General features: G+C 41.9%; 1 protein-coding gene across 1 annotated transcript in view; it reads right to left on the minus strand.

Moving 5' to 3' along the window:
- HLCS (holocarboxylase synthetase) overlaps positions 1-14,862 on the minus strand; it is a 193,182-nt gene that overhangs the window by 129,970 nt on the left and 48,350 nt on the right. The window contains exon 6 of the mRNA XM_018052778.1: positions 293-564. Coding sequence (XP_017908267.1) covers positions 293-564 — 272 coding nt within the window. The remainder of the gene's footprint in view (positions 1-292; positions 565-14,862) is intronic.

Raw genomic sequence — 14,862 nt, forward strand, 5'->3', positions numbered from 1 at the left:
GATTAAAGGAAGACAGACACAAGGCACAGAAGTCCCTCATTCTTTAAAACACAGATCTCTGACCCAAGAACTGTAATTTCTCCATCTACAGACAAGTGTATTGCTAGTGGTATATTAAAGAGTCATCGATCTAATCTTCATGATTAAGTTATGAATAAGCTATTGCTTTAAGCATAGCATTAAGTTATTGCTCTAAATCTTCCTCCCTCTCCCTGAGCGCTGGTTGGAGAGAACCATCAAGATATCTGGGGTCCTCCAAGCAAATACAGAAACCAGCCTGGCCAGGACTTACCCATCCAGAAGACTCATTGTGGTGGGCGTCACTTCGGCAAACAGAATGACTTTTCCAAGTTTCCTTGTCTTCAGGTTTTGTCGGTAGATCTCGAAGTCAAAGTTTTCTGATGAGAAGGACTCCGTGTCAGTCACCACGGGTATGGCGGATGGGGTGATTTCTATTTCAGACGTGTAGGATGAAATGAATTTCAGGGAGAGCTTGCTGGATCTTATTACTCCTTCAGGATCCACATGTTTCTGCAGCCACTGCATAAGAGGATCCCGGATTTCCTGTGCCATAAAGAAAGAAGTGGGAAGGTCATAATTTGGCATTACATTAGATGATGGTAGCTCTCCCTTAAAATGCCACTTTGGTAAGAGAAGTACTTCCTAATTCATGACCAATAAAAGCTAGGTTAACATATTCTGAACATAAAAACTACCATACAATAGACAATGAGTACACTAAGTATGGGCTTCCTGGTGGCTCAGTGGGAAAGAATCCGCTTGCCAGTGCAAGAGATTTGGGTTCAATCCCAGGGTGGGGAAGATGCCCTGGAGAAGGAAATGCCAACCCACTCCAGTAGTCTTGCCTGGAGAATTCCATGGACAGAAGAGTCTGGCGGGCTACAGTCCATGGGGTCACAAAAGAGTCAGACACGACTTAGCAACTAAACAACAACACTGCTGCTGCCAAGTCACTTCAGTCGTGTCCGGCTCTGCGCGACCCCATAGACGGCAGCCCACCAGGATCCCCAGTCCCTGGGATTCTCCACTTCTGGAGTGGGTTGCCATTTCCTTCTCCAATGCATGAAAGTGAAAGTGAAGTCACTCAGTCATGTCAGACTCTTAGTGAGCCCATGGACTGCAGCCCACCAAGCTCCTCCGTCCATGGGATTGTCCAGGCAAGAGCACTGGAGTGGGGTGCCATTGCCTTCTCCAAAAACAACACTAAGTATACCTATGTTATAAAAATATGAGCTGGTTCAGAAAGCAAGATCCAGGGAAATAGGCACATTTCTATCCTACACTAGATCCTAAATTCTCAAAAGTCCTTCCTTTCCAGTTCTAGAGTTCATTAGTGATCCTCTAGGCCTCTATACATTTTACAGAAAGTTTTTAACCTTATACATCCAGCTCTCAAAGAAATTCATTATCTAGGTGAAAAGTCACAGGAGACAAAGTACTAAGATACTAGAGCATTCCCTCTCAGCCTCTGCAGGACCTCCACCAGCCGCTGACAGGTCACCAACAGTGAAAGGAATGGAGTACCCAAGATGCTTTCGCTTTACCCCAAATGTAGTCCGTGGAGGGGAAGGCAGAAGTCCAGTACTTACAACCTAACCTAGTACGGAACTCTCTATCCTACCTCCCAAGAAGCTGCAACTTCCTCTTGGACCCTGGGAGACCCGGGGCCTCCCCCTGGGGTGGAGCATCAGAGGATTCAGGTGGGGAAGTCAGCATCCCAAGGGGCCGACACAAAACATATTAAAATCTGTTACAGGAAGTGCTGATCTGAACTCCTGGGCCCTCTTCACACAAATGCCAGGCACTTCCAAAGAGGAGACGAGGCCTTCTGTTAGCATCCAGGGTCTGTCCCAAAGCTCTGCATGCCTAACAGAAGCAGCTTCAATGATGAAATTTCATTTAACTAACTAAATTCACTTGATGAACCTTTAAAACTCAGTTCCCCTTTGCAGAAAACACAGAGGCTAGAGGAACAAGTTAAATGGTTTCAGAAGGAAGTGATCAGAAGAAATCCAGAGGGTGAGACATTTTATAGCACAAGAATCTTCAAGTGTGTGTGTGTGAAAACAAATCTGAATTTCCTTCAACACACTGAACAGCTGGATGTTATAAGGGCACTGCACAAGCTAAAGACACATCAGTGGATAGGTTAAATCACGCACACAGAGAGAGAGATGTAAAATAATCTGAAAAATAAACACTTCTTAACTAACTTGGTTTTCATTAACTCAAGCAGGGAGGTAAACAGTTATTCAACAGGTGTAGGTAATGTGATTCTTCTCTATTCAAAGTCAATGAAAGTCAAGATGAAACCAAAAAGAAACAGCCAGCACCAGGTAGAACTTTCAGAACAGGAAGAAAGCAGGGAACCACCTCTGGAGCAAATTATCCGATTGGCCATCTACACATCATTCATCTAATAAACTGTTTTTGAAAGAAACACATAGAGATGTACAAATATGCAAAAGAAATTAAAACTGGAGTAGGCAAGGTACAGGAGGTTTTTATTTTTAACCTTATACTTCTTTCATATAACTTTTAGGACTTAATCAGGGCAAAGTAAGTTACTCAGAAAAAAAGGAGAACCTAAAAAGATACAAAGTGAGGTGAAGAACCTCTTAAAAAATATAACTATATACCATCTATAATTCTCCTAAATATTTATACTCACTATATTCAAATGCAACTTGTAGCCATCGAGTAAAACTAAGCACACAAGGGTAGTATTTAGGCTCCCCTCCACCCCTATTGTCCCTGGACAAGAGATAAAATTCTGGTCCCAAGAAATATCAAAATTACTACCTGTTTGAAGGAATTCCACCTGGTATATGCTATAAAAGGACGTAAGTTACAATGATGACTTAAGAGCTACAGAAGTAGCTGCTAACACATATAAGGAAAAGGAATGAATTAATGAATCTTGGCTTGACTCTACCAATGACCACTAAGAGAGTATAAAAATGCTATTGAAGAAAAAAGTTTGGATCATATATATCAAGGCAAATGGGTAGACATAAGTAGTATTAACAATCCTCTACCCCCCAAATCTACCTAAATCTTTAAACACAACTACCAGAGAGTGCAAAAATGTCACCGCTTTCAGGAAGACTTCTCTGACCCACAGCCTGTCTAGGTTAGGACTATCCTTCATAAACTTTAATGACTTTATAGCACTTTTCAAACTGTAATTCCATAGTTCGTACAACTATTTACTCAATGTCCCACTGTTTTGCTAGAATAGAACATAAGCTCCATAAAGACAACAAATGTGTGTTTCTGTCTTGCTCCCAACTGTATCCATGGCACCTGGTACCAAGTGGACATTGCATGCTTAATAAGCATTCATTGTATAAATGCACATTAAATTCCATACCAAAATAAAGTCCCACAAGTAACAGACATAAATAGGTACATCAAAGAGGGAAAACCCAGAAAAGGCAATGATAAGAGATGGCCTTGAAATGGATATAATATGCATCAAAAAGAAATGTGAAATTGTTAAATCAGTTCTGTTGAAAATAAAACAACTGCTATCAAATTCCACCCCAATGAAATTCATAAAAACCTTCTAATTAATATTTTTTTAACATTTGAACTTTAAGAATTTAGTATTTACTTTTCTCTAAGATTTCAGGCTATTTAAATACAATTTAAGTGGAACCAAAAACAACGTTTTATAGTCACATAAATGCTGGCCCCTTTGAATTCACCACAGCACTAGGGAAACACTAGCTATTCTCAAGGAAGGTGAATGTGCCTTTGTTTCCTATTGGGACATGTCACACATGATATGAAAACCCCAAGGAATCCACCCAAAAAAAACTACTAGAACTAGTAACTTAGTTTTCAGCAAGGTTGCAAAATATAAGGTCAGTATAAAAACTGGGTTTATTTCTAGCCATGAATATCTGAAGCCTAAATTTTATTTAAACATCATTTTCAATGGCATCAACAGATGTAAAACATTTAGGTAGAAATTAAAATATGTGCCAGACCTGTATACCACAAACTATGAAAACACTGAAAACTTAAATAAGTCCTAAATAACTGAAGAGATATACTATGTTCATGGATTAGAACACTCAATATTATTAAGCCATCAATTCTTCTCCAATTTGATCTACAGATTTGATGCAATTCCCATCAACGTCCTAGCAAGCTTTCTTTTGTAGATGTTGATAAGCTATTTCTAAAACTTAAACAGAAATAGAATAGGCCTAGAATGACCAAAACAATTCGGGGAAGAAAAAAGTTAAAAGATTTCCATTATCTGACTTCAAGACATTATAAAGCTGTAGTAATCAAGACAGTATGGTATTGGCTTGGTGGTGGTAGTGGTGGTTTAGTCACTAGGTCATGTCCAACTCTTGCGACCCCATGGGCCATAGCCTGTCAGGCTCTTCTATCCATGAGATTTGCCAGGCAAGAACACTGGAATGGGTTGCCATTTCCTTCTCCAGGGAAAATTCCCGACCAGGGATCATAGGTGGCTTCTTTACCACTGAGTCACCAGGGAAGCCCACTGTACTGGCTTACAGATAGACATATATTACTAAAAACAGAATAAAGTCCAGAAATAGGGCCACACATGTATGTTCAATTGATTTTCAACAAGTTAATTCACCTGAAAAAGAATCATCTTTTCAATACATGGTACTAAAACAAGGGGACATATGCAAAAAAAAAAAAAAAAAAGAAAACCACCAAAATTTAACCCTTACAGGTATACTAAAATTAACTTGAAATGAAACATAGACCTATATGTAAGCAGGTCCAAATGTAATGCTGTAAAACTAATAAAATAGAGGAGGAAAATTTTCTGATCTTAGGATTAGTATTAATAAATCTTTTCTCTGAAAGAAAGGAGTGTGAACTCTCATAGAAAAAAAGAACTAGACTTTATAAAAATTAAGAACCCTAAGAACTGCTGCCATTCAAGGATTAATGTTAAGAAAAATGAAAAGACAATAAACTGAGAGTAACTATTCTTAATACACATATCTGACAAAGGACTTGTATCCAGAATGCAAAACAAAAACAACAACAACAAAAAAACACTTTAAAAAAATGATTTTATTTATTTTTGGCTGTGTTGAGTGGGGGCTACTCTAGTTGCGCTGCTCAGCCTCTCATTGTGGCGGCTTCTCTTGTTGTGGAGCACGGGCTCGGGGGCATGTGGGCTCAGTAGTTGCGGGCTCCCAGGCTCTAGAGCACAGGTGTAGTACTAGAGGCGCATGGGCGTACCTGCTCCTCGGCATGTGGGATCTTCCCAGATCAGGGATCGAACCTGCGTCGCCTGCATTGGCAGGTAGATTCTTTAACACTGAGACACCAGGAAAGCCCTCCAAAAAACACTCTTAAACATAATTATAAGAAAACAATTCAACTTAGAACAGCAGCAAAAAGATTTGAAAAGACGTTACGCAAAAGAAAATATCAGATGGCCAAAGAGCATATTAAAAGTGCTCGGCATCGTTTAGCACCAGGGAAATACAAAGTAAAACCACGGGATACCTCTACACACCCATTAAAATGGTTAAATTTCTTAGTTCTGACAGTATCTAGTGTTGGCAAAGATGTGAAGTAACTGAAACTCATACATTACCAATGGGAAAATAAAATGGTACAACAATTTTGCAAAGCAATTCGGCAGTTCCTTATCAAACCAAACATACACATGCCATATGATCCAGAAATTCGATTCCTAGGAAATTAACCAAAAGAAATGAAAACACACACCAAAACACAAAGACTTGTATATGAATGGCCATAGAAAATTTACTCATAATAGTAAAAAAAAAAAAAAAAATGCAAACAACCCAATGTCCACTAATAGGAAAACAGATAAATAAGTCACAGCAGATCTATACATTGGAACACTACTCAGCAATAAAAATGACCTACTCAGAAGGCAACAAAATGGATGAATCTCAAAAACATAAGTCTGATTAAAATTTAAATTTAAAAAGACAAAAGAGTATGTATTGTGTGATTCAACTTACATGAAGTACTGGAAAGGACCAGTCTAACTGATAATGATAGAAAGCAGATCAGTGATTGCCCAAGTATGAGCATGGGGGTGGGAGAGTAGATGAGAACTGAATGAGAAACAGCACAAGAGAATTCTGTGGGATTCTGGAAATGTTCGTCTTTAATGACAGTTACTCCAGCATGTATGTACATCAAATCCTACCCATAAATAAGTACATTTCCTTGAATATCAGCCACACCCAGCAACAATCTTAGGCAACACTAAACAGCAACTAAAATCCACAAGACTCTGTATCCATTAATGTCCAAAAAGAACACCACTGTCCCTAGTTCTGAAGAAATAAATGCTTAAATTCACATTTAGTGAAAATACACACAAGTGACTATTCCATAGTTAGTTAACATATCGTAACATCTGATACATGGGGTACAACTAAGATCAGAGGTGTCCAGTATGCTATGTCCAGGTATGTTAGAGCCATTCCACCCCCTCCCTTGTTTTAGCTGCCAAATTTTATCCACCTAGCAAGACTCCATGGGTGAAACATAGCCATCCCTCTAACTCAGCACTGGATTCAAAATACTTATTACCACCTCTGCGTTCTGTGCTCCTTTTCCCAAGAAACACTAAATAATTGATCTTAACCTTTAAAGGTTTTCAATCTCGGAGACACATATGTCCCACTGTAAATAATCAGATTAGTTGCGCTTCAGCCATAACATTGTAAGTTGCTAGGCAACATTATAACCTTATGAGTGGGTAAATCAGAAAAAAATGAATCTACAAAGACACAGAGTACAAGTTTTTTTAATGGATGTTTCCATTCTCAAACATCAGAATACACAGGAGTAGAAGAATTTATTTTTAAAAATTCTTACTACTGGTATTTTACAAACAAAATATTCCCAGACAATTTCACATTCACTCAGTATCTTCACACAAGTGATGAAGGCACACAGCATAGAAGATTTTTACAATCAAAAGACGACACTCCTGCAAATTCCCTGGTGGTCCAGTGGTTAGGGCTCCGTTCTTCCACTGCAGGCATCATGAATTTGATCCCTGGTCAGGGAACTAAGATCCCACAAGCCTCAAAGCATGGCCAAAAAAAAAAAAAAGATGACACTCTTGAAAAAGCAAGACTGTTTTTGGTCCTGATCTCATTTAAAGCAAGGACTGTTCATGTGGCAGCCTTCAGGGTAAACTTTTATTCTGACCACCAGAACCAAGCAGAGCAAAGCCTCAGGCAGGGTCTGAGATGAGTGAGTTCCTCCTTAGGTGACTGGTCCCCCGTGAAGACCCTTCTGCTGTCTCCACTCCATCCGACCCACTGCAGTCTGATGGCAGTCGGATTCCTCCTTGGATGGCACTGCTCCCCTGCTTGGATGTCCAAGGCCCCCAACCTTCCTGCACCCCCAAATATGCTCAGTCACTGATTCCAACACTGTCACCCCCAGAATGAGCTTCAGTGACTCGCTGCTGAAAGCAGTCTGTTCCCACAAGCATCCAGGCAACTGTCACCCACAGACACCCAAGGGCCAAAATGATCCCAGATACACGAAACATCTCTGAAAGAAATGGACACACTTTCCCACACGTGCTCCCGGCCCAGGAGCACTACCCTCATTATGTGGGGACACACTCTCCAGCTGGACTCTTGGCCGCTGCCTCTTCTACTCCTAAGCATCTGGGACTGAGACCATCCACCTCAGCCCCGGCATGAAATCTTGAACCAAGCCAGCAAGATTTCCTGTGGGGCCCCTGATGATGCTTCTTTCCAGTTAGGTCCCCAAGTAATAATTCATCAGAGTGCTTCCGGCAATGCTGATTCTCAAAATACAAGGGGTCCAGTTTGGCAGTTCCTCAAAGTGTTAGAGTATCAATATATAACCCAGCCATCTCCAAGTATATACTCAAAAGAGTGGGAAGCAGAAGCTTCCTCAAACACATACCTCAGCAACACCAATGTTCAGAGCAACACTGTTCACAATAGCCAAAAGGTAGAAACAACCCACATCAGTCAAAGGATGGACAGATGAATGGTTAAACAAAATGTGGTGTATGTACATATATACATAAAACACTCCACGGCATGCATGCATACATATATATAAATATTCCAGTGTGTGTATATATATATATATACACATAAAATACTCCAGTGTGTGCATGTGTACATATATACATAAAATACTCCATTGCACATATGCATATATATATAAATATGCCAGTGTGTGTATATATACATAAAATACATATATATAAATATTCCACCGTGTATATATATATACATAAAATATAAATATTCCAGTGTGTGTATATATAAAAAATACTTCAGTGTGTACCTGTGTACATGTATAAATAAAATACTCCAGTGTGTGTGTGCACATATATATTCCAGTATGTATGTATATATATATATAAAATACTCCTGTGTGTATATATATACACACACACATATGTATATAAAAAATACCCCAGTGCATGTACATGTATTATTCAAGCATAAAAAGAAATCAAGTTCTGATAGACACTATGACATAAATGAACCTTGAAAATATTATGCTGAGTGAAAGAGGCCAGACACAAAAGTACAAATATTGTATGATTCCACTTTTGTGAAATATCTAGAAAAAGTAAATTCACAGAAACAGAAAGTAGAATAAAGGTTACCAGGAGCTGAGTGGAGAGAAAATGAGAAGTTACTGATTAACGGGTATAGAGTTTCTGTTTGGGGTGATGAGAAAGTTTCCAAAATAGTGGAGTGGTTGCACCGTGAGTATAATTAATGCCACTGAACAGTACAGCTGAAAATGGTTAAAATAACAAATTTGACGTTCAGTTCAGTTCAGTTCAGTCGCTCAGTTGTGTCCAACTATTTGCGACCCCATGGGCTGCAGCACACCAGGCTTCCCTTTCCTTCACCAACTCCCAGAGTTTACCCAAACTCATGTCCATTGAGTCGGTGATGCCATCCAACCATCTCATCCTCTGTCATCCCCTTCTTCTCCTGCCTTCAGTCTTTCCCAGCATCAGGGCCATTTCAAATGAGTCAGCCCTTTGCATCATGTGGCTAAAGTATTTGAGTTTTGTTCCTTTCAATGAACACTCAGGACTGATCTCCTTTAGAATGGACTGCTTGGATCTCCTTGCAGTCCAAGGGACTCTCAGGAGTCTTCTCCAACACCACAGTTCATAAACATCAATTCTTTGGTGCTCAGCCATCTTTATGGTCCTACTCCTACATCCATACATGACTACTGGAAAAAGCATAGCTTTTGACTATATGGACCTTTGTCGGCAAAGTAATGTCTCTGCTTTTTAATATGCTGTCTAGGTTGGTCACAACTTTCCACCCAAGGAGTAAGCGTCTTTTAACTTCATGGCTGCAGTCACCATCTGCACTGATTTTGGATCCCCAAAAAATAAAGTCTGCCACTGTTTCCCCATCTATTTGCCATGAAACTTGACATTAAAGTTTACCAAAAATTTTTTAAAGAGAAGGGGATCAAGATCTCAAGCTGTATTCTCCCCAGAAGCTTCCGGTCTTCTCTGCAGCCAGGCCACTGCCCCCTGCCGATTTGCACTGCATAAGATGAAGTGGAGAGGCAGCCCCGTAACTACGGGGTTGGTAGATGGATGGAGCCCTGACAAGGCTTTTCCCAGGGTTCCTCCTTGCCTTACCCACAAATCACCAGGGAAGCCACTAGAGTGACTTCTTACAAGTCTTTTCCAGAGTAACTTTTCACCTAGGCAGACAAATGATTGGCAATATCTCTCATGGAATGATTTTAGGTTGTCTTCATCAGGTACTAGGCTACATACACCGTATGGAAGTGCTCACTCACTCTATGCAGAGCACTGGGGCTTTAGACAAGGATCCCAACCCTCACTAGCAATGCCACAGCACTATTATCACCATCTCCAGAAGAAGAAATGGAACCTTAGATTTTCGAAACCACACAGTCAGTAAGTCACAGAGCTGGAATTTGAATCCACAAAACCAAATCTGGCTCCTAATTCATTGCTCTAATTTCTATCCCACCATCCTCAGTAAGAAGAGCTAATCCAAAATGAAGCAACATAGGAGAAGCCTGTTTACTGTAATCAAAATACCTAAGGCATCACAAAGAAAGATATAAACTCAATATAATATGCAACTATGAAGCAGTGATAAAAGAGATGTGGCTTGGAGCTGAGGTGGCATGGGAGGGAGACTGGGTGGTGAGCAAAGTTAGAATATTTGGTAAGAGAAACCTGAATCTGAAGAAGTTTGGGTCAACTGTGCCTCCTTCAGTTCAGTTCAGTTGCTCAGTCGTGTCCGACTCTTTGCGACCCCATGGACTGCAGCACGCCAGGCTTCCCTGTCCATCACCAACTCCCTTGGAGCTTGCTCAAACTCATGTCCATCGAGTCAGTGATGCCATCCAACCATCTCATCTTCTGTCATCCCCTTCTCTCCTGCCTTCAATCTTTCCTAGCATCAGGGTCTTTTCTAATGAGTCAGTTCTTTGCATCAGGTGGCCAAAGGATCGGAGCATCAGCTTCAGCATCAGTCCTTCCAATGAATATTCAGGGTTGATTTCCTTTAGGATGGACTGGTTTGATCTCCTTGCAGTCCAAGGGACTCTCAACAGTGTTCTCCAACACCACAGTTCAAAAGCATCAAAGTTTTCGGAACTCAGCTTTCTTTATTACCCAATTCGCACATCCATACAGAACTACTGGAAAAACCATAGCTTTGACAAGACGGACCTTTGACATCACAATTCAAAAACATCAATTCTTCAGCACTCAGCTTTATGGTCCAACTCTCACATGCATATACTGGAAAAACCATAGCTTTGACTAGACGGACCTTTGCAACAAAGTAATGTCTCTGCTTTTTAGTATACTGTCTGGGTTGGTCATAGCTTTTCTTTCCAGGAGTAAGTGTCTTTTAATTTCATGGCTACTCAGGCCCAGATGAGGACATTTTCACAAAGAAACAAAATTTTTATCATTTAAGTGAATTACCTGTTCATTGCTCTCTGGTTTCAGCCAGAAAGAGATGGCATATTCTAGAGTTCAAGGGAAGGGCTACTTAAGGAACTGTGGGCAGAGCTAAGAGAATCAAAGCAGCGGGGCTGGGGAACACGTGGACCAGCTACAGGCACAGAGGAGGAGCAAGAGGAGAGGGCACCCACAGGGGCTGTGAGCAGAGAGGGTGGAGAGGAACCCCTCACCTCTCTCACCCACTGCCAGGACAACCAGGGCCTGGGAAGGCACCCAGAGAACAAGTGGACAGTTTAAACTGGACAGTGGCCAACACAAGTGCTGAGAGTGGACACAACCGCTTTCATCAGATCCCACTTCGAATGGTAACTCCACAGCACCAAGGGATTTATGACGAAGGGCATCCGAGATCCAAATCTCAGGCATGGGGGGGGCTCCTCCCCTGAGTCGAACTTGTCACGGTCATTTCCGGTCCCCAAGGCCTGGGACACAGTAGGCACTCAATAAATGTCTATTAAAACCTGTATTCCCTTTATTATGTAAAAGTTTCTCTCAGGCTCAGGCTCTGAAAGGCCACGGGTTTACTGCTTTTTTTGTTACCTGCCAACTAGCGAAGACCACAAAAGGCTGGGGTGGACCCATAAAACAGAGGTAATGAATAAGTCATTTCTAACAAGGCTGGTTTTATAGGCATCACACCTCCGCTGGGCCAAATGGGCTCATTTTAGAGGTGAAATCTATTCTGCAAGTGCGGAGACCAAAAAAATAAAAAGAGAGAGAGCGAGCCGTGGGCGGCACTAAAAGAAAAGGGAGGCGTTCTGGGTTGGAGCTCAACCACCGCTTCTACTCCAGAGGCGCTAACTTCCACTGACGGGGCCCGTGGGTTTGGGGTTCAACATCCGTAGAAATCTCCAGAGCCTTCATTAAGCCTTGCCGGTGTAAAACGCCCGCCATTTGTCCGAGGCCAACACAAACAGGCTCCTAACGGAGCTACGAGTGTTGGCTGGGAAGCCAAGAAAGCTCCGGGTGGGAGCCCAGGCCGCGAGCTGGAACGCGAGTGGGGCTGCCCATCGCGCCTCCCCGAGGGGCACGTTCTGACTGGCGCACACGCATGCAGGCACGTACACGCGCGCAGGCGCACATACGGATGTGACCGTTCCCCACCTCAGCCATGTTGGGGCGAGCAGCAAGTCTAGAGCGCTAGGCTCTTTTGAATCATCAGAAGGCTCCCCCTCCGCCCCAGCAACTCATCCCAAACTACCTGCCTGTCATTCGCTGCCTGGCTTTGACCTCTCTGGAGCACTGTGTGTGGGAGCAGGAGATAACCAGCACAGAATAGTCCACAGCTCTGCTCCGGACTAGCTGGGAGGCTTTCTTTTGACAACGAGAAAAACCCCAGCTCCCCTTTCACCTTTAACATTCAAGGGTGAGTGCTTTGTCCCAAATGCTAAATGCTCAAGTTAAAACTGGAACATCCTCTCTAGGATTCCAAAATTAAAATATACATGTTGCCTGCAAAGAGAGAGGTGGCCAGTATGAGGATGATTCAGAGAAGGCAGAGAGAGCTTTCTACTCCAGTCCATTTATTTTAGCAAAACCTCATTTGGTCAACTGTTTTTGTACATGACACTGGAAAATTTAGAGTCCCAGAGGATACTACATTGGAGGGGGAAAAAAGGGCCAGTGAAGGCATTCCCTTCTGCCCTACAAGGAGAGGACAGATCCGCAAGCAAGCATTCCAAGGAGACGGTATAAAATCTGCGTTTTAGGAAGCTTGACTAGTTGATGGGAAGGAGCAGCTAGCTGATGAGTCAGTGTGTACTTAGTTATAGTTTCTAAACTGGAAAGCACCTTAATAACAGATAAAACTATTGCAACTTTTTTCTGAAGCTCCATTTTGTCAGTCTTGCTCTGGTATATCAACAGCTGATTCTTTTAAACTGTTTAATGTGATGTTTATGAAGCCCCCATCACACCTGGATAAAGGGTGACAGCTAGATTGAACCGGGCAGCCAGTCTGAGCCTGGTGGGCTGTTTACTGTTGGCCTGTCCCCCAAGGCTTGTCGGCTCTCCCAGACACAGGAATGGAAGATGTGTTTCACCATACTTTAGTGGGAAACGCCAAAACATTTTTTAAGTTTTCAAACAAAACACACTTAATTAAATGCCTACTACAGGCAAAATACTGGAAAAGGGATACAAAGATTAACAACATATGGTCCTTGCCTTCAAATGATCTTGTATTACAGTTTAATAGGGTAGACAGATATTCATAGACTACAACAGCATTTGTGCACTGCTGCTGCTGCTGCTGCTGCTAAGTTGCTTCAGTCGTGTCCGACTCTGTGCGACCCCATAGACGGCAGCCCACCAGGCTCCGCTGTCTGGGATTCTCCGGGCAAGAACACTGGAGTGGGTTGCCATTTCCTTCTCCTATGCATGAACGTGAAAAGTGAAAGTGAAGTTGCTCAGTCATGCCCGACTCTTAGCGACCCCATGGACTGCAGCCTACCAGGCTCCTCCGTCCATGGGATTTTCTAGGCAAGAGTACTGGAGTGACTTGCCATTACCTTCTCCAATTTGTGCACTACCCCCCCCCAAAATTTTTTTAACCTTCATATAAAAGTAAGCAGTCAGATGTAAGGTTCCAAGTCACAATATTCGGATGAAAAACTGAAAGAAAAATTGTAAATCCTGTATACGTAACATGGTTATCACTAGAATTTTCCTAGATCAGGGTTGAGAAGTCCTGTGCTGAGCATAAAAGATCAACTAGTTGTCCTCAAAGCATGTGGCTCTAAGATGCTTTATGTTCCATAATTTAGGACTTTTTAAAGATATATTCTAAAAATTTTCTACTTGCTGGCCCATTGTGAGGATCGGATGTGCCCATAGCCCAGTACGGCAATGACCAGCTATACAGAACCGTTACGAACCAGTAGGCTACTGGTTTTACTTCAAATAAAGAAAATAAGCCCAGGTCCAAGTGGAAATTAGTGGCACTCTCTTACCAACTCCTGTAAACAAAAATGTGGTAGCTCATACTGTCATAAGTAACAAGTTCTATGCTTTGTGTTTTACTTGAAGACACACATCTTTTGAAAAACACAAACTCTCTTTATTAATAAATTGCGGTAAAACGTTAACCAGTGGTGAATCTACTAGGTAAAAGTTACATGAGATTTGTGTACTATTTTTCATCCTTTCTTTACTTATTTTTTTAAACAAAAAGTTGAGGAGAAACAAAGGGATTTGCTCCAAAAGCTCTCTAAGACCTCGGCTAGTTCCAACATTCACTGGATATTTTTGTTCTGCTGTTAATCTTGGAATCATCAAAGACGCAGCCTTTGTTTAAAAAGAGAAAAAAAAACAAACAACCATCAAGAATACCTTCTAGCACCCGCATCTTAGTTGGATCAGCACAACCCTTCACGCAGTCTGCACGAGGGCTAGTTTGCTAAGGTCACTTCAGGCAAGAACACCTCCCTGAAAAACCCGATTTTGACTGTCACAGGCTGTGCCTCCAGAGGCCTGAAGCTTGAGCAGTCCAAGCGAAGGACGTTCTTTCCTGAGCACAAACCCCACTGCATTTCATGAAGCCTTTCAGTATACGTGGAATCAGTGTATTAATAACAGCTTATTGGCACCGAATGAAAAACACACAAGTCTTAATCTTAGGTCTTGAATTGGGTCCAGGCTCTACGTAATAGCTGGCTGGAAGGGATACAGCCGTAAGCATTGCTTGGTGACTGGAGGCTGTGTAGTGAGACCTGAGTTTTGAAACCAGGATTGGTAGCTTAGCAAAATTTACTGGTTGTAGAAAAAAGTAAACTTGCCTCTAGGGAGGTGAGCTC

The sequence above is a fragment of the Capra hircus genome, chromosome 1 (assembly GCF_001704415.2).
Source record: "Capra hircus breed San Clemente chromosome 1, ASM170441v1, whole genome shotgun sequence".
NCBI classification, from domain to species: Eukaryota; Metazoa; Chordata; class Mammalia; order Artiodactyla; family Bovidae; genus Capra; species Capra hircus.